Here is a 24,254-nt window from a genome sequence, read left to right as displayed (position 1 = left end):
TATTTGTTTGCCCTTTTCTCCCAATTTGGAATGCCCAATTCCCCCTACTTAGTAGGTCCTCGTGGTGGCACGGTTACTCACCTCAATCCGGGTGGTGAAGGACAAGTCTCAGTTGCCTCCGCTTCTGAGACAGTCAATCTGCGCATCTTATCACGTGGCTTGCTGTGCATGACACCGCGGAGACTCACAGCACAGGAGGCTCATGCTACTCTCCGCGATCCACGCACAACTTACCACGCGCCCCATTGAGAGTGAGAACCTCTAATCGCGACCACGAGAAGGTTACCCCATTTGACTCTACCCTCCCTAGCAACCGGGTCAATTTGGTTGCTTAGGAGACATGGCTGGAGTCACTCAGCACACCCTGGATTCAAACTCGCGACTCCAGGGGTGGTAGTCAGCATCAATATTTGCTGAGCTACCCAGCTTATGCTATCTTTACAATAAATCCCACTTGACATTTGACATTTTCTGCAATGACATTTATACATGTTTGAGTCTGGCTTAAATGTCCAAATACATTTGGGGGCCATTGCACAACATATGTTTAATAATTATCTGTACCATATCATTTTAAATTGTGATTTTGTTGTGTGACAGAGTGTAGAGTGGTGAAATCAAACACTTACGGGAAGATGGGGTCTGGAAACAGAAGCTCTTCCAGAAGTATTGCCCTTTTCCGCCGCAGCAAGTCTCCATCTGGATCAGGTAGCAGTTATATATGTGTGTGTGTGTGTGTGGGCGGTTTTGGGTGGTTTATGAGGAAATTTTTTTAGGTTACAAACTGGTAATTACAAGGGAATTATTCTATAAATGTGGTTTATTAGGACATTTCTAGTGTCCCCATAATTAAAATCGCTTAAAAAACATACTAAAGGATGTTTTTTTTAAATGTAAAAATGCAGAACGTTTTTTTTAGGGGTAGAGTTAGGGTTAGGGGATAGAATCTATAGTTCGAAGAGTATAAAAATCATTATGCCTATGGAGAGTCCTCATAAGGATAGCCGCACCAACACGTGTGTGTGCGTGTGTGTGTGTGTGTGTGTGTGTGTTTATGAACAGTAAATCTTTCTCTGACCAAATGAACAGTTCCCTGAGGGAGAGTGTGTCTGTACAGGTGTTTTTTGATTGAAATTTTTTAAGATAAGATGAAATTTATTTCTAAGTCTCTGTGCAGATAAACAAACTGATGTGAAGTCATTTATGTGTGACTGCTATGCAGTAAGCACCAGCCACCTACTGTGTGTGTGCCCTCCTAGAGCAGAGTGTTTGCTGGCTTCTGTGTGGAATTTTGTTCAGATATAGCTGTCTGATTCACAAGGGCCACATCCTGATGGAGAGGAGTCAAAGATGAGAGATATGAAATATTGAGCAATGGGGAGGGAGGTAGATGGGGTGATGAGAGAGAGAGAGAGAGAGAGAGAGAGAGAGAATGGGGTTGGGGGGTGGTAGTGTGACTCAGTCTTGCAGATCCAGATAAACTGTTGTGTGATGAATACCATTGTGTGTGATCTGAATTATAGTCACTATGCTGTGTGCATTTGCTTTTGTGGATTTGTGTTCTGTATACTGAGTGATTCAGTTTTCCCTTACAAAAAAGTGCTAAGGTGGTTACATGGTGTATTGATGATATCAGATGGTAAAACCATGGTACTGTGATATATGTCATGGTACAATGAAAACAAAAAACGTTAACCTAAAAATGTGCTTCATGTTGTAACTAAATTAACTGGTTTGATTTAAGATAAAACTATTATTTCTGAATCAACCTGAATACATGAGTTTACACCAACAAAACTAATTTTAAGGGTTAGATTAAAGGGATAGTTCACCTAAAAATAAAAATTATCTTACTCACCCTCACACCATCCCAGATGTGTATGACTTTCTTTCTTCTGCAGAACACAAATGAAGATTTTTAGAAGAATATCTCAGCTCTGTAGGTCCATACAATGCAAGTGAATGGTAACTAAACCTTTCAAGCTCACAAAATCACATAAAGGCAGCATAAAAGTAATCCATAAGACTCCAATGGTTAAATCTATATCCTCAGAAGCAATATGATATGTGTGGGTGAGAAACAGGTCAATATTTAAGTCCTTTTTTTATTTATTTTTTTACTATATTTCAGAAAGTAAAAGAGAAAGTGAGTTTTACAGTAAAAAAATAATTGATCTGTTTCTCACCCAAAGTGATTGCATCGGTTCAGAAACATATACAGTATAAAACCCCTGGAATCATTTGGATTATTTTTTATGCTGCCTTTATGTGATTTTTGGAGTTTCAAAGTTGTGGTCACCATTCAGTTGTACTGAAAGGACCAACAGTGCTGAGATATTCTTCAAAAAATCTTTGTGTTCTGCAGAAGAAAGAAAATCATACACATTTGGGATGGCATGAGGGTGAGTAAATGATGAGAGAATTTTCATTTTTGGGTGAACTATCCCTTTGTTGATATAGGCCCTTAAGGTCACAATTGCAGGTTTCCATTTTTTACAATGTACTGAACGATTACCATATTTATTTACCATGGTATTTACATGGTACTGCAAGGTACTTCATGGTATTACCACCATTATAGTGCCTAAAAACATGGTATTACCATGCTACCATGCCTAAAAAACATGGTAATACAGTGTCTAAATTGTACTGCAAAGCAGAGTATGCATAAACTGTATATCATATATGTTTATTTACTTACTGTATGTGCAATGAATACCATTGTGTGCAATTTGAATTATAGGCACTATGCTGTGTGTGTTCATGCATATTGGATTGACCAGTATTCCCTTTCATAAAAGTAAAGTGATGTTACCATGTTACCAGATGGCAATACAATGGTACTTTGATATGATATTGTATGATTGGTATTTTCTTACACCATGGTATTTATGTACATAGTACTCCAAGGTACTCAAAAAAATATAATGTAATTACCATCATGCTACTGTCAAAGAACATCCAGAAAAAACATGGATATACCATGGTACTTTGAATTGAAAGCAGTATCTAAATTGTAGTGCAAAATAGAGTATACATAAACTGTTCTCTCGTTTCTTGGATTGAATGTGTACAGGTATCAGTTTTAGCTGTTCCTATCAGTATTATTTGTGTTTGTGTCCAATTTTTCCACAAAGCTTGTCTCTGGAACCGCACCACTATATGATGTGTGGCAGAGATTTCTAGAAGCTGGTAGTTTATATTTTTTCCTCCAGCCGAGTCATCTGTTATATGATTGGTTTAAATCGTACCAGTTGAATCTCTATGAGGAGAGCTTTGGCTCAGAGTTCTATCAGGTTGTCATGGAGACGCCGGTTAAGGGAGCTGTGCCTTGGAGACAATAGAGGTGCCCATATATGGGTGTCCCTTCCTGTTTGGCAGGGTAGCGGAAGCAGACTCAGAGTGCACGGCTCATCAGTTCTTGTCAAGCTGCTGTTTCTCAGCAGACACTCCTGCAGACGTGATCCATAAAAGCGCAGAATCGGAACAATCAGTGTGCCAACCATCCATTTTCACCATTCAGCCTGTTGATCTTATAAGAAACCCGTTGCAAAGATTTCATTAGTATGTTAGTCTCAGTCACCATTCACTTTCATTTTATGGAAAAAAGATGCATTGAAAGTGAATGTGACTGAGACTAACATACTGCCTAACATCTCCTTTTGTGTTCCAAGTATTGACTGCTCCAGGGAAGTATGATGGTCTGTATACAGAATAGAAATCCCAGTCACTGAAATGCAATAGGAACAGACAGAGTGGCTGATATACAGACATACATCAGTCATTAAATCTGTCAGACAGCATACAGTAGGTCAAATGTGAAATAATTATTTGGGATGAACCAGGTTTGTGATTTCTAGAACAGTTTAGCTGTGTTTACTTTCTGTGCGAGAGCCACTTGATGAAGTGTAGCTCTTTACACTGTATGAGTGCAGTTTATATAATAGACCCTGCTAGTGCTGTCAAGCTTAGTATAGCATGTCGATTTCATTTTGAGAGTGCCCCACACACCTTTATAAAAAAAAAAAACTAAAAAAAAAAAACACACATATAAATGCTTCATACCTGACCAATTTATATAAATGCCACTGATGTTTGTGTACAGCTACGAGAAGCCTTTTGGTTTTTGCTTATACTGAAACCTGAAGCCCATGTCATCCAAAGGATTATTCACAGTTTGAGCTGTGCGATCAATTGGAGGGCATGACAACACATTTAGAGGTGCTTTAACAAAGGAGATACATACAGACATAAACAGCTTCTCTCTGTCATATTTATATCAACAGCTGTGTGGGCTGACAGAGATGGATCATCTGTGCTGTTACAGTGCTGCATTTAGACAAGCAAGACTGCATCGCTATCTGTGCCTGTTCTATTTACCTTGATCTTAGTTTGAAGATTCTTCCAAAGCGGTCTAAGGATTTCTGATCTTAATGTAAAGATCCAATAAATTAAAATGGAAACTTATAGTCAGATATTGTAGGACCTCAAATATGAGAAATGATTGGCTCATCGTCATCTAGTTGCTGCTGGAGGAATAAAATGATGAATGACCTTCCAAACAAACTGATTCACTAAGGAATCACTAGGGAATTGGTGAATTATCTTTTTTTTTAACCGCTTCATTCACATAAATCGTTTGAATGAACCAATTCTCTTAAATGTTTTGGACTTCTTAATGCTTCAAATAAGAGATAATTATTAATATGTTGTATTATTTACTTGGTAACACTTTACAATAAGGTTCCATTCATCAGCATTAGTTAATGCATTAGGTATCATGAACTAACAATGAACGATATCTTTTTTTTACAGCATTTAATAACCCTGCACTCTGACCCCAGCTTAGCTGGGATATGTGAAAAAAAAAAGAATTTCACTGTATTTGTGCAAATGTATAATGTGTGACAGAATAAAGGCTTCTTCTAAAAAAAATCTTCTTCTAGTTAATAAAAATACAATTGTTCATTGTTAGTTGATAGTGCATTAACTAATGTCAACATATACAACTTTTGATTTTAAAAATGTGTTACTATATGTTGAAAATAAATGCTGTAAGTATTGTTTATTGTTAGTTCATGATATCTAACGTTAACAAATGGAACCTTATTATAAATTGTTACCAATTACTTACTTAGCAGTACTGTATTATATTTCAATGATATGTTAATAAACAAATTGTGGGGGAAAAACAGGGCTGTCAATCGATTAAAATGTTTATTCAAATGTATTACATGATGTGGCGATTAATTAATCGCAATTAATCGCATATCAATATTTACTGAGAAAGGCCCCCAAATAAACTTATGTTCAAATATAATAATTAAAATAATGATAAATATGATTTATAATTAATATAATAATTTTGATAATTCAAATACATTACATCATATACACTCACTGAGTACTTTATTAGTAACATTATGGTCCTAATAAAGTGCCCGATGTGGTCTTCTTCTGTTGTAATCAATCCACCTCAAGTTTTGACGTGTTGTGCATTCTGAGATGCTATTCTGCTCACAACAATTGTATGGAATGTACGTACAGGTTGAGGACATGATTATCTGTCATACAAATAATAGCATAAAATGAACGCATTAAATTGACAGCCCTAGGAAAAAAAAAAAATAATCTAAGGTTGTTCCTCATTATAAGTTCCAGTAAGTTCTTCTTTGCATAACACAGATGAGCTTGGCCTCATAGTCAACTGAATTTTCATCTGACCTGTTTATCCAGAGAGTAATCTTTAATTAGAGGCCAATCTTTAATCAACTTATAACACCACTGGCTGACTGTCTTAAGGAAAGCATTGTAGAGCTTCTCCTGTCACTCAGTATCTCATTCAAAGACCTTGTTATTATTCTTACTCTGTAATTCTGGCCAGTCGCACAGCTCATTACAGACAAACCCGCAAACAGCTCATTTACCTATTAGTAGGAAAACTCTTAAGGGGCATTCGCACACAACTGTTTGCAGCGACAAAGTAACTGAAAGTCATTAATTCTAAATGAGAGCTGGCAATTTGAGGTGACATGAGCGACATCACATTGCAGAGTTTCACTTTATTCAAATGAGCTGTGACGCAGTGCAGTCACTAATGAGAGTGCAGATTGTGGAGTTCATGTGACAACATGATCACATGGGAAATTGACATGCTGCTTCCAAATATTGATGTACTCTGAAATTGACCCCAATCTAAATTACTGACAAGTGCCATCCCCATCAGACATTTTTGCATCAATTCAAATGTGGTCACTTTTCACTGTGGCAGTACTGACACCACGCGTTGCATGAGCAATCTTCGAGATATGGGTTCTGGTCCTGTGGAAACCATTAAGTAATCGTGTCACATAAACCAAGGTGAGCACCATTCAGAGGTTGCATTTTCACGTACGTTTACACGACAATGATGTACTAAAAACGGAAATTTTTTTCCTTTGTGTTTCTGAAAAGTTTCGCGTACAGACGACAATGTTGTCAAAATGATCCTCGTTCACACGGATCTGTGAAAACAACTAAAAACGATGTATTATGCATGCCAGGCCAGTAGTTGGCGATGTCACTTTGTAAAGAAACATTACGCGCCTGCGCACATAAGCATTCTTCCACAGAGCGGTGAATACAAACAATGAAGATGGCGAAAGCATTGAGCAATTTTGTCTGGACGGACGATGAGGTTGCTTTATTACTACAATTACTTTGCTGGAGAAGCATCAATAAACTCAAAATCTTGAGCAGCACAAACACAGTCCTGTAGTCTGCCATCGTAGTTTTGAATGTCTCGCGCATTGTTTTGAAGTACTCGCGCGCATGCCTATAGACTGAACTCAAGATTATTCAATAAACTCTGCTCATTTTTACCATCACTTCGTCTCCTGCCTTCTTCTGTATTCCCCCTGCTGACTCTTGGGTTGGTAGGAGAGTAAGTTAACATAACAAGCTGTTGATGTTGACTGGTTTTGGATATTAGACAGAACTCTGATATTTGGATATCTTCTGACGGAGAGAGAGGTCTTGTGTACACTGGTCTAACATGCATTTTCACTGCCTCATGTTTTCATATTCTAAGCATATCATTGAATACTGTACATGGCATCACATCCCTGTCTATAGGCTATATACATAAGCGGTGGGTGAATGAATTGCAGAGTAAAGGTACATCAAATAAACTTAAGTAAATAAATAAATAACATTTAAAATACAAATACATTTTTCCCATCTGAATCCATACATTAATTTCAAGATTTTCAAATTGCAGTTTCTGCCTACTGTACAATGTTCACACTCCATACAAAACACTCCAAATAAATAAATTGTTGATTATTGTTATTTGCACAGACACCAGTATTCATATTGATAATTATACATCTCAAATTGATGCCTATCAATCCATCATTCTTTATATAACACGTAATACGCGTGCGCATGACGTCATCGTTTTCACAAATTCAAGTTTTTTTTTATGTTTACATGGAGACAATAATGACATTGTTTTCAAAAACTTGCATTTTGAAACCTGTTTTCAAAAGTTTGCGTTTTCAGGCCCAAAAACGGCGTTGTCGTGTAAACGAACAGTCAAAATGCATAAAAAGTTTTCCGTTTTTAGTTGAAAACGTTGTTGTGTAAACGGCCCCTAAAATGACATTTTTACTCCACTGATGGTTAGGTTTAAAATTTGCTTTTGGCGCCACTCTGTGGACATTTAATCTCAACAACATTTCCAGCTTTGGCCACAGTAGGCAGTGGTTCAAATTTTGATAAGCAGAAACATTTCAGCAGCAGACCTTACCAAGTACCCCTCGCTGCAGACTGTTAACGATATGACGTAGTGGATTTAATCCTCTGCGTAGTGGATTTAAGTGATGTAGTGAAAGTTTTAATGTGCATGCGTATTCACATTTAAATGTTTTGTGTAATTACTGTCTCGTACTTAACGGTCAAAGCTGCTCGCTTCAAAGTGTATGCACACTGCTCTGTCCTGTATTGTGTAAAAGCATTAATACAGTGTTTTCTGAGTGGTTCTTTGCTCCACAATTCCATCTTGTGCACAGAATAACAGATGTGCTGTTTGGTTCCATTTGCTTACGTGCGCTGAGCTCAAGATTCACTTTAATCTCACTTTTGCATACTTCCAAACATGTTTGGCTGCTACGTGTTAATAAACAAATTCAAACAATACACCCCATGTCATGGGTATTTATGTATAACTGAGAAGATGTTAAAATGAGAAGCACTTCATAGTGAGTAGTATGAATATCTTGCTTAATTTATATAGTTTTTTATGTTAGTGTAGAGGAAAAACTATGTCAAGTAATTAACAAAATCCATGGTTATGACCATTTTTAAAAGCTAAGCTGTACTAAACTAATGTGTCATTGTAATACTTTAATACTAAGTAATATACTACTCAGTGTAATGTATAAAACCCAAAACGTCACCAAAATTCACTACTCAGAGGATTAAATCCACTACGTCATCGTGCTACAGTCTGCAGCAAGGACCTTCTCGAATTTTCGACCCTCTGTCACTGAATTCACAATGTGACCAGTCTGCACGTGATCTGCCTCAGAACAGCAAAAAACCTTTTCCTCCCACTTTATACAGTTTAGTCTGCTATGCCAGGTTTTAGAAATGCTAAACTGTGGGAGTCGCGTGGCGCCATGTGAGGTTCGGACGTGTGAACGTCATTGCTGACTTGGAGGAGCTTGCTATAATACGTCGATCAATCACTGCCATGGAGACGAAATTCACTGAGATGGTTACAAGAGTGGCAGATGTTGAGAAATGGATCAATTATCTGAAGTCATCGGAGAGGGAATTAGCTGCTAAAATGCTAGCGACCAAGGCGGACTTGGAATGCGTTTGGGAAAAGTTGGAAGATATGGAGAATCGTAATCGATGGAACAACGTCTGAATTGTTGGAATTCCTGAGCGAGCAGAGGGTCAGAATATGGTGGAATTTCTGGACGGGCTCTTTCCAAGTCTGCTCATCATAACGGGCCGTAAGCTGGAAATCGAGCGAGCTTACAGAGTTCCGGCTTGGTGATCCGCTGAGGGAGACAGGCCCAATCAATTCTGGCCAAATTTCTGAGATCATCCGATAAAGATCTTGTGTAATGCGAGGCGAGGAGTAAAGGAAGGCTTTCTTGGAAGAACCACAACATTTTCTTGTTCCCAGACTTTGTGAATTTGACAAGAGAGAAACATGATCAATTCAAGGAATGCAAGAAACTCTTACATCAATGAAAGGTCACTTTTGCACTGATGTTCCCGGCCAAATTGAGAATAGGTGCTAAGGATTTACATGTCCCCAACAAGCATTGTCCGTCATAAAATCAATGGAGTAAGTCATTGTGTGATACTTACTTTGCAGCCGAGTGGGCCTGGCTCAATGAACATTCACTTGACCATCTGAGGAAACTGGCTGACTTTTTTATTTCTTTTGGTGCTGGTTCCGCCTAGCGGCTTGAGTTTGTTTTGTGTAGTAACACTCCTTCGGGACAGTGTTGTGGATGAATCTGCATGTTCTTTGTGCTTATGCCTCCTATTGGCTGGAGTTTGTTTTATGGAGTATTTTTTGCAGGACATTGGAGTGATTAGGTCATTTGTTGCACTCATGTAACAGCCGGCTCACTGAACATTCGTTTGACTACCTGAGGAAACTGAATGGCTTTTTTTTTTGTGCTGATTCCACTAGCGGCTCAAGCTTGTTTTGTGGAGGAACACACCTTCGGGACAGTTATGTGGATGAATCTACACGTTCTTTGTGTTTATCCCGCCTATTGGCTGGAGTTTGTTTGATAGATTTTCTTCTGTTATGTAATTCTGTCTCACAAATTTGTATAGAAACACCGTACTTGAGCAATCCGATGGCAAAGTTGTCGTGGGGGCTCTCATAGGTGTACATGGACTGTTTGAGTTTAGAGGGATAGACGCCAGTTGGCACTGTCATGTGCGGGGTTAATGCACATGTTTTTCTTTTTCTGTTTGTTTTGTTTGGGGGAAAGTTGGGGGTTTGATTGTTGCACTAATGTTGGAATGTGGTCTTCATAATTTTATTTTTGACACACAATCTATTTTTTATAATATGTCATAATGTCAAATGTTAATATGAGTGGATTGTCTCTCTCAACATGGAATGTGAATGGGTTGGGGCACCCCGTTAAGAGAAGGAAAGTTATTTATTTTATTAACCGTAAGAAATATGATATAGTGTTTCTTCAAGAAATGCATATTTCCCTGCAGGAAGCTGAAAAATTTGGGAAGATATGGGGTAGACATGTTTTCTTTAGTACTGGCACAAGTAAGAGCAGGGGAGACATTACATTGATAAGTAAACATCTACAATTCAAATGTCTTAAACAGATTAAAGATAAATTAGGAAGAGTCATTATTGTTTTAGCAGAAATTCTGGGGCAAAGTCATATTTTGGCCAATATTTATGCACCTCATGCTGATGATCAGGGCTTTTTTATAGATCTTGAAGGGATGTTGTCAGATCAAAGGATCAAGTCGCTGGCATCCCTCATAATATAATATTGGGAGGAGACCTTAATCTATTGATGGACTCAGTCCTTGATCATAGTGAAGCAAAAGTGTGCAAGCACCCTAGAGCAACATTGACGCTTCACAGGATGTGTGAAAATCTTTGTCTTACAGATATTTGGAGACTTTTGAACCCATCTGTTAGGGACTATACATTTTTTTCATCAGTTCTTAAGATTTATTCTAGAATAGATTTTTTTTTTTTTTTTTTTGGTATCTAAGTCCCTCATTTCATCTGTTGTTGATTGCTCAATTGGAAACACCTTAGTCTCAGATCCCGCCCTGGTGTGTTTAGGGGTGTTGCCACATATAGATAAAAAGAAATCATTTAGTTGGCGCTTTAATGTATCCCTTTGCAAAATCTTGAATTCCAATAAATGTTAAAGGCTGAAATCAATGTTTATATGGAGACAAATTGGTCCTCAGTATCCTCTGTGGACGTGGCTTGGGAGGCACTTAAGGCAGTTCTTAGGGGTCGGATCATACAGTATGCCTCATTCACCAAAAAATCCAAAGTACGAGAACTCGTGGAATTAGAAGGGAATATTAAAAGTGCCGAGGCAGAGCTGAAGCACTGAATGTCGTCTAATGGCCTCAGGGAATTGACTCGATTTAAATACAGATATAATACTATTTTGTCATGGAAGGTGGAGTTTTGGCTATTCAGGGCAGGACAGTCATACTTTGAGTCAGGGGACAAAGCAGGGAAGCTTTGGCTAGATACACTATATTGCCAAAAGTATTCGCTCATCTGCCTTTAGATGCATATGAACTTAAGTGACATCCCATTCTTAATCCATAGGGTTTAATATGACGTCGGCCCACCCTTTGCAACTATAACAGCTTCAACTCTTCTGGGAAGGCTTTCCACAAGGTTTAGGAGTGCGTTTATGGGAATTTTTGACCATTCTTCCAGAAGCGCATTTGTGAGGTCAGACACTGATGTTGGACGAGAAGGCCTGGCTCGCAGTCTTCGCTCTAATTCATCCCAAAGGTGCTCTATCGGGTTGAGGTCAGGACTCTGTGCAGGCCAGTCAAGTTCTTCCACACCAAACTCGTTCATCCATGTCTTTATGGACCTTGCTTTGTGCACTGGTGCGCAGTCATGTTGGAACAGGAAGGGGCCATCCCCAAACTGTTCCCACAAAGTTGGGAGCATGGAATTGTCCAAAATCTCTTGGTATGCTGAAGCATTCAGAGTTCCTTTCACTGGAACTAAGGGGCCAAGCCCAGCTCCTGAAAACAACCCCACACCATAATCCCCCTCCACCAAACTTCACAGTTGGCACAATGCAGTCAGACAAATACCGTTCTCCTGGCAACCGCCAAACCCAGACTCGTCCATCAGATTGCCAGATGGAGAAGCGTGATCCGTCACTCCAGAGAACGCGTCTCCACTGCTCTAGAGTCCAGTGGCGGCGTGCTTTACACCACTGCATCCGACGCTTTGCATTGCACTTGGTGATGTATGGCTTGGATGCAGCTGCTCGGCCATGGAAACCCATTCCATGAAGCTCTCTACACACTGTTCTTGAGCTAATCTGAACTTTGGAGGTCTGTAGTGATTGACTCTGAAGAAAGTTGGCGACCTCTGCGCACTATGCGCCTCAGCATCCGCTGACCCCGCTCTGTCATTTTACGTGGCCTACCACTTCGTGGCTGAGTTGCTGTCATTCCCAATCGCTTCCACTTTGTTATAATACCACTGACAGTTGACTGTGGAATATTTAGTAGCGAGGAAATTTCATGACTGGACTTGTTGCTCAGGTGGCATCCTATCACAGTACCACGCTGGAATTCACTGAGCTCCTGAGAGCGGCCCATTCTTTCACAAATGTTTGCAGAAGCAGTCTGCATGCCTAGGCGCTTCATTTTATACACCTGTGGCCATGGAAGTGACTGGAACACCTGAATTCAATTATTTGGATGGGTGAGCGAATACTTTTGGCAATATAGTGTATATAAAGTGAAGAGTGTCTTTTTCTACCATTCCCTCAGTGAAACCTGCTGGTGGTGAAATATTTTCCTCGGCCATTGATATTAATAATGCTTTTAAAGAATTCTATCTTGATCTCTATAGTTCCAAGTCTTCGTCTACTGATAAAGATGTTTGTGGAAACATTAGAATGCCCTAAACTGACGACTGAGCGCAAAAATTCTCTTGATTCCGAGATAACCTTGGAGGAGCTTGGCGAGGTAATTAAGGCCTTGCCTACAGGCAAGTCTCCAGGGCCAGACGGCTTTGCCGCTGAATTTCTTAGATCTAATGCTACAAAACTGGCTCCACTTTTGCTAGAAGTTTATACAGAATCATTAAAGAACGGAAAGCTTCCGCCAACCATGACACAAGCCCTGATCAGTCTGATTCTTAAAAAGGACAAAGATCCAAGCAAGAGTAAGAGTTACATCCAATTTCCCTGATCCAGCTAGACGTAAAAATATTGTTACAAATTTTGGCTAACCGATTATGTAAAGTTATGACATCTCTTATACATATGGATCAGGTGGGGTTTATTCGGGGCCGCAGCTCTTCTGATAATATTAGGCGTTTCATCAATATCATGTGGTCAGTGGCGACAGATCGGACTCCGGTCGCTGCCATCTCACTTGACGCCGAAAAGGTGTTTGATATGGTAAAATGGGATTATCTTTTTAAGATTTTGGAAATATATGGGTTCGGGAATACTTTTTTTGGATGGATTAAGTTACTTTATAGACAACCGGTAGTGGCAGTACAAACAAATGGATTAATTTCAGATTATTTTACTCTGGATAGGGGCACCCGGCAGGGTTGCCCTCTTTCCCCATTATTGTTCTGTCTTGCCTTGGAACCATTAGCGGCTGTGATAAGAAAGGAAGATGATTTTTCAGGGGTGGTGGCGGGAAGTATGGCGCATAAACTTTTGATTTATGCAGATTATATTTTATTATTCGTCTCCGACCCCACTAGATCTATGCCTTGCCTCCACAGGATTATTAATTCCTTTTCTCAGGATACAGAGTCAGTTGGTCAAAATCTGAAGCTTTGGCTCTGACAGCGTATTGCCGAGTATTGGCTTTTCAGCCGGGCGCCTTCCAGTGGCCCAAAAAGGGCATTAAATATTTGGGCATTTTATTCTCATCAAATTTGTGTGATTTACTTAGTTAATTTTGACCCCTTAATAAAAAGATTTTCGAGAGATGTGGGCAGGTGGGCTTCATTACATTTATCGATGATTGGGAAGGTTAATGTTATTAAAATGAATTGTATTCCAAAATTCAACTACCTGTTACAGTCTCTCCCTGTAGATGTCCCCCTCTCTTATTTCAAGCAATTTGATAGCATAGCGAAATCCTTCATTTGGAATGGTATTTTTTTTTGGGGGGGGGGGGTATTTTTATTTTTTGTTTTTATGTTCTAATTGCTTGTGGGGGTGGGGGATGTTCGGGGGGAGGGGTTTAATGTATATAATTGATTCCGTATTTTATGTTGTGTTTGTATGTCTTATGAATGGAATCAATAAAAATAGTTAATAACAAAAAAGAAATGCTAAACTGTTGTCCATCTTTTCTATATATATTACATTATAATGCCTGGTGTAAAATTCTAGATTGGAGCTTTAGTGACACTGCTGTGTTTTATTAAAAAGAGGCAAAATACAGTATAAAAAAGTAAGTACTTGAAAATTTGAGTTTATTAGTCACTGATTGTATCGGTTGTTACTAGCCCTTATTGCTCAGGGTGAAAGCCGACTGGAAATGCTATATCCTGATCCTCTCTTTCTTGCTCCTGCTTCTGAAACCCTGTCGTGCATATCACATGGATGCACCCTAAATAGAAATTTCATTAAAAATGATATCCACTGTGAGACAGAGCTGCTTGCTTGAATATACTCAGAGCTGGATGCTCTGTACAGAGTATCTGAGTTTAAAGCGCCCCAGAAGTGGGGAAAAACACTTTTTTTATGTTCTTAAATAATATAGGAGTGTATTTATATATAATAAAATCCGTAATTTGTATGCCAACATTTAAAATGTTAATTCTTCTATTATGTATATACACTCACTGAGCACTTTATAAGGAAATGTATTGTCCTAATAAAGTGCCAGACGTGGTCTTATGCTGTTATAACCCATCTGCCTCAAGGTTCAATGTGTTGTGCATTCTGAGATGCTATTCTGCTCACTACAATTCTACAGAGTTACCGTAGCTTTTCTGTCAGCTCGAACCAGTCTGGCCATTCTCCGTTGACCTCTCTCATCAACAAGACGTTTCCGTCTGCAGAACTGCTGCTCACTGGATGTTTTTTGTTTTTGACACCATTCTGAGAAAAGTCTAGAGATTGTTGTGCATGAAAATCCCTGGAGACCAGCAGTTACAGAATATTCAAACCAGCCCGTCTGGCACCAACAATCTGCCACGGTCTAAATCACTGAGATCACATTTTTTCCACATTCTGATGGTTGATGTGAACATTAACTGAAGCTCCTGACCCATATCTGCATTGCACTGCTTCTTACGATTGGCTGATTAGATAATCGCATGAATAAGTAGGTGTAATGCTCAGTGAGTGTACATTACGTAATTGGGTGTTTGACATACTCTAAATACTTTTGAAATATTGACATGGCCTGCATTGTGACATACTATACTCCATCTAAGACTAATTTAAAGAGAAAGGTGATTAAAAAGGTGTAACATTTAAGAAAGAGCCTAAAATATATACTTTCTCTCATCCATTCATGTAAATTTTAACCTAAAATCTTGATATTGAAGGGAAAAAAAGAATTCATGACATGTCAGCTACTCAATTGTAGTATAATTTGGTCAATTCTGCCAATTCCGAGTTACAACTGTACATTTTCGCCATATATTTTAGCCTTGAGAACCATTTTGGAAATTGATGAAATACAATTACAACAAATTTAGCCAGTCTTTAAGTGGTGAATTATATTCCTACAGTTATCTTTAAATTAAAGGAAATGTTTTTTTTATTATTATTATTTATTTATTTATTTATTTTTAATCACAGAACCATCAGACCATTCACATTCATATTCAGATATGCTGCTTCTGTTTGGCTTTAGTGGGAGTGTTAGATCAGGACAGCAGTATGTCAGAGGGGCACACTCTGCCTCTTTTTGTCCCTTTTGCACCATATCCTCGCTTTCCATTATGGATAAAGGGTCAGATGCAAACAGTGGCCTAAACTGCACCTGGTGTGAAAAAGAGAGGAACGAGGGAGAGCAAAAATGAGCAGAGAGAGAAAGAGATGAGAGAGGTCATATCACTGAATCCTTCCTCCCACAGCTGAGCATGTTACACAAGAGCTCACAGAGTCACTTCTCTCTTTTCAGTATCTATATTTGTATTTTAGTTATTAACCATGCTCTCTGCTGAACTTATATCCAATACATAAAATATGGCCATTCTCCTAGCAGTCTCCTGCAATGCTGTAACATTCTGTACGGTTGCAGTAGTTTGTGTGTTTGTGTATCTGTTGGGGGAAGGGATAAATATATTCGGCCTCATGCTGCGTTATGATCAGTATGTTTAATTACTTGAAGTTCATTCGAGAAATTGAGGTACTTTTGAGCTGTCTGATCGGTTCACACTCTCTTATTCACACTCTTTTCTTGATCTGTCTGTCAGATCTGTCAAAGCATCCATTATTATGCAGGGTGTGGTAGAATTTAAATATTTATCAGAATCAAAGTCTTGCAGAGTTTTTGTTAATATATAAGTGTGCCCTAAAATATCACTTCACACCAAGACACATTCCCTCAAATATTCAGATCAATAGTTGTTCAATGTGGGTTTTTAATTAGTGATTATTAAAGGGATAGTTCAGCCAAAAACAGAAATTATGTAATTTATTCACGCTCATGTTTTTCCAATCCAAACCCATATGAATTTCTTTCTTAAGAGGATCACATAATTAGATTTTAGGTTCGACCTTACTTATCATTGACTTTCATTGCATCTTTTTGCAATGAAAGTGAATGGTGTCTGAGGCTGTCAGTGTCACAGCTCCAGTTTGTCGGTTTGTTCTGTGTGTTTTGTTGTTTTCTCTCCCTCATGTCTCACAGGCGCTGCCGACATGCATGATCAGTGTTTCCATGGGAATATTGATTGTTCCCAGGGGAACTGATCATGCCACTAATTAGCGTGCTAGCAGCACCTGGTTCTCCACTGATTCACTCCCTACTTAAGCCCTTCGTGTTCTCAGTATCTTGGCTAGATTGTTGTCTGATGTGAAGTAACACCTCACTCTCTCTGCCTAGTTGGTCCTGTCTCATGTATCTGTTTGGTTGCCCGTCTCTGCCCACGTGTCAGGAGTGTGATTGCCTTCCAGTTTGCTATGCACTTGTGCTCACAAGTCTTCAACAGAGGACTTCTCGTCTCTTCCCGCATGTTAGGAGAGTGATTGCCTTCCAGTCTGCTGGGCATTGTTCTCTGCACCTCACTACGCTTCAACGGAGGATTCCTACGAATCTGATCCTGATTCCACAATGCACACACTCGCTTATGAACACACTATTCACGGATTTGCCCTTTGCGCGGCCACGGCGCACACGCATTCTCAAACTGCAGCCGGTGCCTGGATCCTCAGTCTTCGCCAGCACAGTGGAAGTTAATATTTATTGTGAATAAATCCTTTGAACTCTTCCTCTGTTCTTGGGTCTCTTTGTCTCGCTCTTGCTCTCTGACAGAACAATCTAGCCAGGATGGACCCAGTGGAAGAATCTACTCTTTGCTCCTACCTCTCTCAGCAGGGAGCTTTACTGGAACATCAGCAGGATCAAATCTATTCATCAAACTGGGCTCTGGAGATGATGCTGTCGCAGCTCGCTAACCTCACCTCTGTCGTTCAACAACTCCGCCTACCTCCCGATGCTGGTCCCACTCAGGAAGCACCCTCACTGGCTCCGGTGATTTACCACTTTTCTGGGCACTCAGAGGCTCATATCAGGTAAGGCGGGATCCTGTAGAAAAATCCTTTCACAATGTCCCTGTTCTTCACGTTACAGCTTTCCCATCTGAGACTATGAAGGTGTCTTGTGTGATCACACTCCTCACCAGAAGGGCCGGTGAATGGGGGACCGCCATGTGGGACAACAGACATCCCTGTTGCACCTCGTTTCATGCTTTCTCCACGGAGCTCTGCCGAGTTTGAGGTGGCGTGGGCCTTACCGGACTGTCTCAAGGAGATCAAAGAGTCTCAGATTATGTTATCGAGTTTCACACCCTGGCTGCTGCTTGCGAGTGGAATGACCACACTATGTGGGACCGGTTTCTGCATGGGCTTTCCGACGACATCCAGGATGAAATCTATTCTTTGGATCTGCCTCCACACTTCAATTTGGTGGATCTGGCTATCCGAGTCAATCAGCGCTTTAATTCTAGTGTGATTGCCTTCCAGTCTGCTGGCCGTTGTTTTCTGCACCTCACTACGCTTCAACAGAGGACTCCTACGAATCTGCTCCTGACTTCCACAATGCACACACTCGCCTACGAACACACTATTCACAGATTTGCCCATTGCGCGGTGCACGCATCCTCAAACTCCTCCCCATAACTGCAGCCGGTGCCGGGATACTCAGTCTTCGCCAGCACAGTGGAAGTTAATATTTATTGTTAATAAATCCTTTGAACTGTTCCTCTGCTCTTGGGTCTCTATGTCTCACTCTCTGACAGTCAGTCTCCTTTTCTCTCTTTTTGTGTTCATGGAAGAAATTCTTACAGGTTTGGAACAACATGAGGGTCATGGAACAAATAGTTTTTATGTGAACTACCCTTCGGAAAACCCTTAGTAATAATTGTAAGGGTACTAAGTTTTTTTTAAATTATTATTAAGGGGGACACTTATCCCCATATTTTCAAATCAGTAGTCAGTATGGGTTTTTAAGTGTCACCAACCTTTAATATTTGGTTACATCATTGTAATCATTGTGATCACCCACTGATTTTCACACACAGAACTTTGTGAACATGTTGGAGAACTGACCCCAAAAATAAAACAGTGATGTCTATATGTGAAGCATCACTCTCATCAAATTAATGAAGTGCCACAGATGGTGCTAATGAGTGTACTTCTTTTCCCCTGTCTGACACACACTCAAACACACACATATACACAAACCCACTCACTGCATTCCATACCAATGAAAACTCTTATAAGCTCCCAAACGGAACTTTAAATTTAAGTTTTCAACTTTAAAATGTATTTGTATGGTGTTTTTCAGAGAACATAGTTTCCAAAGCAGCTTTACCAAAATAGTGTCTTATAAATCCCCCAGTGAGCAAGCCACCTTTGGCTTCGGTTATCACATTCAGTAATAATTGACTGAAAGCTGAAAGTATTGACATCTAAAAAGCAATAATTGTTTCCTGTAAATACCACATAGACCACACAGTGTCATGCCTGCAATGTGCTTTTATGATAAAGTGCCATGCTGTCAACATGAGATCAGTCTAAAGCTGTTAAAAGGATAGTTCACTCAAAACTGAAAATTCTCTCATCATTTGCTCACCCTCATGACATCCCAGATGTGTAGGACTTTCTTTCTTCTGCTAAACACAAACAAAGATTTTTCGAAGAATATCTCAGCTCTGTAGGCTCATACAATGCAAGTGAATGGTGACCAGAACTTTGAATCTCCAAAAATCACATAAGTCAGCATAAAAGTAATCCATAAGACTCCAGTGGTTAAATCCATATCTTCAGAAGTGATATGATAGGTGTTGGTGAGAAACAGATCAATATTTAAGTCCTTTTTTTTTTTTACCATAAATCTCCAGTTTCACTTTCACAGTCTTCTTTAGTTTTTTTGGCAATTCGCATTCTTTGTGCATATCGCCACCTACTAGTCGGGGCTGGTTAAAGGTGAAGATTTATAGAAAAAGGGACTTAAATATTGATCTGTTTTTCATCCACACTTATCATATTGCTTCAGAAGATATGGATTGAACCACTGGAATCATATGGATTACTTTTATGCTGCCTTTAGGTGATTTTTGAAGATTCAAAGTTCTGGTCTCCATTCCCTTGCATTATGTGGACCTACAGAGCTATATTTATAAAAAAAATTTTGTGTTCTGCAGAAGAAAGTAAGTCATTCACATCTGGGATGGCATGAGGGTGAGTTAAAGGTGCACTCATTAAAGGTGAATCATTTCAAATTAATAGCTTTGAGGAAAGAAATTACTAAGTGCACCTTTAATGATGAGAGAATTTTCATTTTTGTGTGAACTATCCCTTTAAGTCAAACTGTGTGTGCAATTGTTGGAGCTATTTCTATCTGATCAGATCCTTAAAATACTTTTGTGGGTCCAATGTAATTTAGTCAGGTTGATTCTGCGATATTTAATAATATTACTGACTTGAATACAACCAGTTATTTTAGATGTTATTACATGAATCACATTTTAGGTTACCTGACATATTTAAAGTGTATTTTATAGCTTTTAAAGACATCTTTATTGTTCACATGTTCCCTCTTGATATTATTCATATAACTAACTAATAAATAAATAAATAACACATCCATTTGTTATACAGTAAATTGATCACCTGTTATTATCTTTTAGTACACAAAGGGTGGAAACCCTAAATCACCATCTCACATTTAAATACGTTAGTGTTTATGTTTGTATATGGCCGTGGCTAGAGTGCCATTAAAGGTCTGTCGGTGAGAAGATTCGGCGCGTTTCCACCATTACCTTAGCGCTAGTGCGCCTCCCACTACCGTACCGCACTGGCTCGGGCTCGCATCAGAGCTACGCGAGCAGACAGCGAGCCAATGAGCGAGCAGCGGCTCACGCTCTCTACTCCTCTCTGCTCTCAGTTATTCCATTCATTGGAATTCGCGCGCAGTGAGTGCTGCTGCTGCTGCTTTCTGCCACTGTGTCCTCAACATGCTGCAATACGAAGGTAGGAGATGCGGCTTCTTTCCTCTTGCGCGGATACGTCGGAAGTTGCCTTTTATCGTTTGAAAGGGATCTTGATAGTAATATTTAGTCAATTTTGATGTGATAAAGATTTAATTTAATTTTAATTAACACTATGTGCCTATAAGTGTTTTATTTATAATTAGTTGGTAAGTATACCGGTGTTTAGTAGTATTATATTATAGCCTATAATATTTGACATAAGTAACCTTATTAGTTCAGTTCGGTTCGTATTTAAAATGGACTTTTATTTAAAAATTCGCTGTTTAGTAAAACACTTATAACGTCATCTCAAGCTTTGATCATTTCCATTCATTAAGACGTTCATTCATAGATTTGCTTCTCAACTTTAACATTCAAAACGAATAATAAAAAAAATAAAAAAAATTAAAAACCCAACATGGAATATGCTGTAAATGGAAAATTGTATTTTATTATATAAATATAAAATGTATTATATAAATATTAATTATATATTTATATATATATATATATATATATATATATATATATATATATATATATATATATATATATATATATATATATATATATATATATATATATATATATATATATATATGCTGTTTATATGGTATTTATAATACAAGATTGCTTGGCTGCTTAATTATTGTTGTTTATTAATTGCTGCTTTTCTACTGGATCTTCATAAGGCTCTTGTCTATTACTTTTGCACATTTATTATCTATTGTCCTGGTAACATAGTAGCACAGAGGAATGTATTAATCTGGCAAGGGATAATTCCTAATCTGCATCAGAAAATAGTGTCACAGTTGCCTGTGAATATTAATCAGCTTGCTGTTGATGGAGAGCTGTTGTGCAGTCGTACCATGGCTTATGGGCCTTGGAAGATGTGATGGTGTTTGTGAGTCTGTTGAAATGGAGGGATGTGGTGCTCTATCTGAAGAGGATTTGGGATGCGAGTGTGGGATGCAGGAGCCGTGTGGGTGATTTATATTCTCTTCATACTCACAGGCAGGCTTTAGAAAATCTCACTCTTTGAATATAAGAACACTGGCTGCCTCCAGGGACTCTCTGAACATTAACTGAGCTTCATTCACAAACTTTGTTCATGAACTCAATGTTTTTCTTCTCTTGCTCTCTAGTAAATGGGACTCCAGCCAGTCAGCTGTCTACACCCCATTCCGCAAAGTCACCCAGCCCGTCGCCCACCAGCCCAGGGAGCATGAAGAAACGCAGGGTAAGAGAGCATCCGTCACAGTCACCCTATCACAGGGCCGAAACTATAGACACTAAGGGGGATATGCCCACTTCAGATTAGCAAGTGGCAGATATGTTTTTTCAAGTTTTTTCTTAATTATATTGGGTCCCGCCAATCCTGAAACACACACACACACATAGAAAAACATTGCACTCCAATGCAATTTACACTATAGCTCATATACCTGCTCACCTGCACAAACATAAAACTCATAAATCATCGATTCCTTCTGTTAATCTTCTGTTGTCCACCTGGTGTAGTGCTTATCATCTATCATCTAAAACAAAATCTAAACTCAGTTTCCTGAATAATAACTACTTTATATTCACAAATTACTTCACAATGTAATTTATGTAGTGTGTATCTGGCGTGATTATGCATCCAGATCCTTGTTTTGATCTTCTCTTAGTTAGCATATCCTAACGCCCTCCGCCACCATCTCGGGCTCTATATAACGCGCTCCTTCTATGTTCTCAGGAAATGGACAAGGCCGTCCTTGACCTCACAGCATAACTTCCCTACTTCTTGAGGAAGTGGTGCTAAGATCCACAGACAATTCCAGAATTCTTTGTGAGAGAGAATGGTGCCAGCCTACCCAGGCCACCAGTATTGGAGACTTTTATGGTGCATTTCTTTGACATGATTATTCATCAGAGTTGAGCTTTATAATCCAGTAGAGCTGTCCATGGAGACAAAATCCTGCCTGTTGTAGAACGACAATATTGGGACTGTTTGGTAGAGAAGGCGAAAATGCATAAAACACGCCAAAGGAGCATGCAACTCACCAGGAAGTTTGTTTATTTATTCATTTTTTACTCATTTACAATTACTCATTATTAGGGCTGTAACCACCATAGTTATTGAGGGGGCACATCCCCACCAATATTCAGAGAAGTGGTCGATCAAAATGAGTTCTTAAACTTTTAAATTTGGTCCCCTCATTCTTGAATATTTGGTTACGTCCTTGTCTGTTGGTTCTTTAGAGGCCAGTGTGTGTGTAAGTGGGAGGAGGTTGGGTGCATGTGATCAGATCAAAGTGTTTCTAATCCTGTGGATGACATTAATGCAAAGAGGTTTAATGAAGCTTCTCCATCCAAATTCAGAGCTTCTCACAGTTTTTAACATGAGTCTTAAGCCTTTTTCTCGCTTCCTCTCCCTCTTTCCTTCTTTTCCCTGAGTTTTCCATGACTTAAAGGAATAGTTCACCCAAAAATGATTATTCTTTTATCTCACCCTTATTCCGTTTCAAACTCGTATGACCTTCATTCTTCTGCGAAACACAAACAAAGATATTTTGATGGAGATATGATGTGTGTTTGTCCATACAATGTAAGTCAATGGGGGTCCAACACTTTCAAGCTCCAAAAAGGACATAAAGGCAGCATAAAGATAATCCATGTGGCTCCATGTCTTCTGAAGCGATATGAACGGTTTTGGGTGAGAACAGACCAAAATTAGACATTGTAGTCTGCTGGCGTGATCACGATTTAAAGCTCGTTTACACTTCATTGTCAAGCACGAAAGAGTGTAATCGAGCTTTAAATCATGATCGCGCCCAGCAGACTGCAATGTCAAGATTTATAGTGAAAAAGGAGTTACATTTAGGTCTGTTCTCACCAGAAAAAAGTTTATATTGCTTCAGAAGACATGGATTAAACCACTGAAGTTGTATTCATTACCTTTATGCTGCCTTTATGTCCTTTTTGATGCTTGGAAGTGTTGGACCCCATTGACTGGCATTGTAAGGACAAAAACACTTCATATCTCCATCATAATATCTTTGTTTGTGTTCAGCAGAAGTAAGAAAGTTATATGAGTTTGAGATGGCATAAGGGGAAAAAAATTATAAGAGAATTATTATTTTTGGGTGAACTATTCCTTTAAGTCATGGAGAACTTATGAAAAAGAATGAAAGAGGAAGAGAGAAAATGGGAGACAGATTAATCATAAACATATGCACTACTACAGCTTTCAGTCTGTAGATGTTGCACTCCATTCCAAATGTTGAGCTTGACTTTCGGGGCACTACGGATACAGATGTGGACAGCTAAAGTGCTGTTTTAAAGCCAGCGAAATCACATGCTGATATTGACCCAGTATAGATTAATCAGATACTGTAGGGCACCACCAAATTGGAGTTTTATTCTGACCTCAAATGAGCTCATATGGTGCAATCTCATAAGCAAGCATTACATTTACATTTATGCATGTGGCAGATGCTTTTATCCAGACTTTATCTATTCCATCAATAGTCCCTTTACTTACTGCTTTTTTAGTTTAGATACATTCTAAATCGTTCTAGATTGCATTATAAGTTGCTAAACTGCTCTAAATTTCCTCTTGTGGAAGAGGGCTACTTTTAATGACTCTAAAACTGATTCAATTTGCGTTCTGGCTTGGGAGACATAAACGCTGAGCATTTTGTCTTCACCCTCCACACACCAGGAAAAATTTATTTTATATATTTCTCTTATCTCATGCAGCTGCCTAAACACTTGAAGTTGAAGATCTCACAGTGATTTGATTCTGATGGCT

General features: G+C 39.0%; 1 protein-coding gene across 4 annotated transcripts in view; it reads left to right on the top strand.

Moving 5' to 3' along the window:
• The window catches only part of LOC127433536 (serine/threonine-protein kinase DCLK1-like), a 75,481-nt gene that overhangs the window by 32,402 nt on the left and 18,825 nt on the right, over positions 1–24,254 (top strand). For 2 of the 4 annotated variants that reach the window (XM_051685543.1, XM_051685544.1), the window contains exons 5-6: positions 601–708; positions 21,604–21,698. In XM_051685543.1, the coding sequence (XP_051541503.1) occupies positions 601–708; positions 21,604–21,698 (203 nt within the window). Of the gene's footprint in view, positions 1–600; positions 709–20,401; positions 20,460–21,603; positions 21,699–22,196; positions 22,936–24,254 lie in introns of those variants that run through there. The other 2 variants (XM_051685547.1, XM_051685545.1) reach the window with 2 other exon arrangements.

The sequence above is a fragment of the Myxocyprinus asiaticus genome, chromosome 43 (genome assembly GCF_019703515.2).
Source record: "Myxocyprinus asiaticus isolate MX2 ecotype Aquarium Trade chromosome 43, UBuf_Myxa_2, whole genome shotgun sequence".
Lineage (NCBI taxonomy): Eukaryota > Metazoa > Chordata > Actinopteri > Cypriniformes > Catostomidae > Myxocyprinus > Myxocyprinus asiaticus.
The sequence above is the reverse complement of the archived record's forward strand: the minus strand, read 5'-3'. Positions and strand labels throughout refer to the sequence as shown.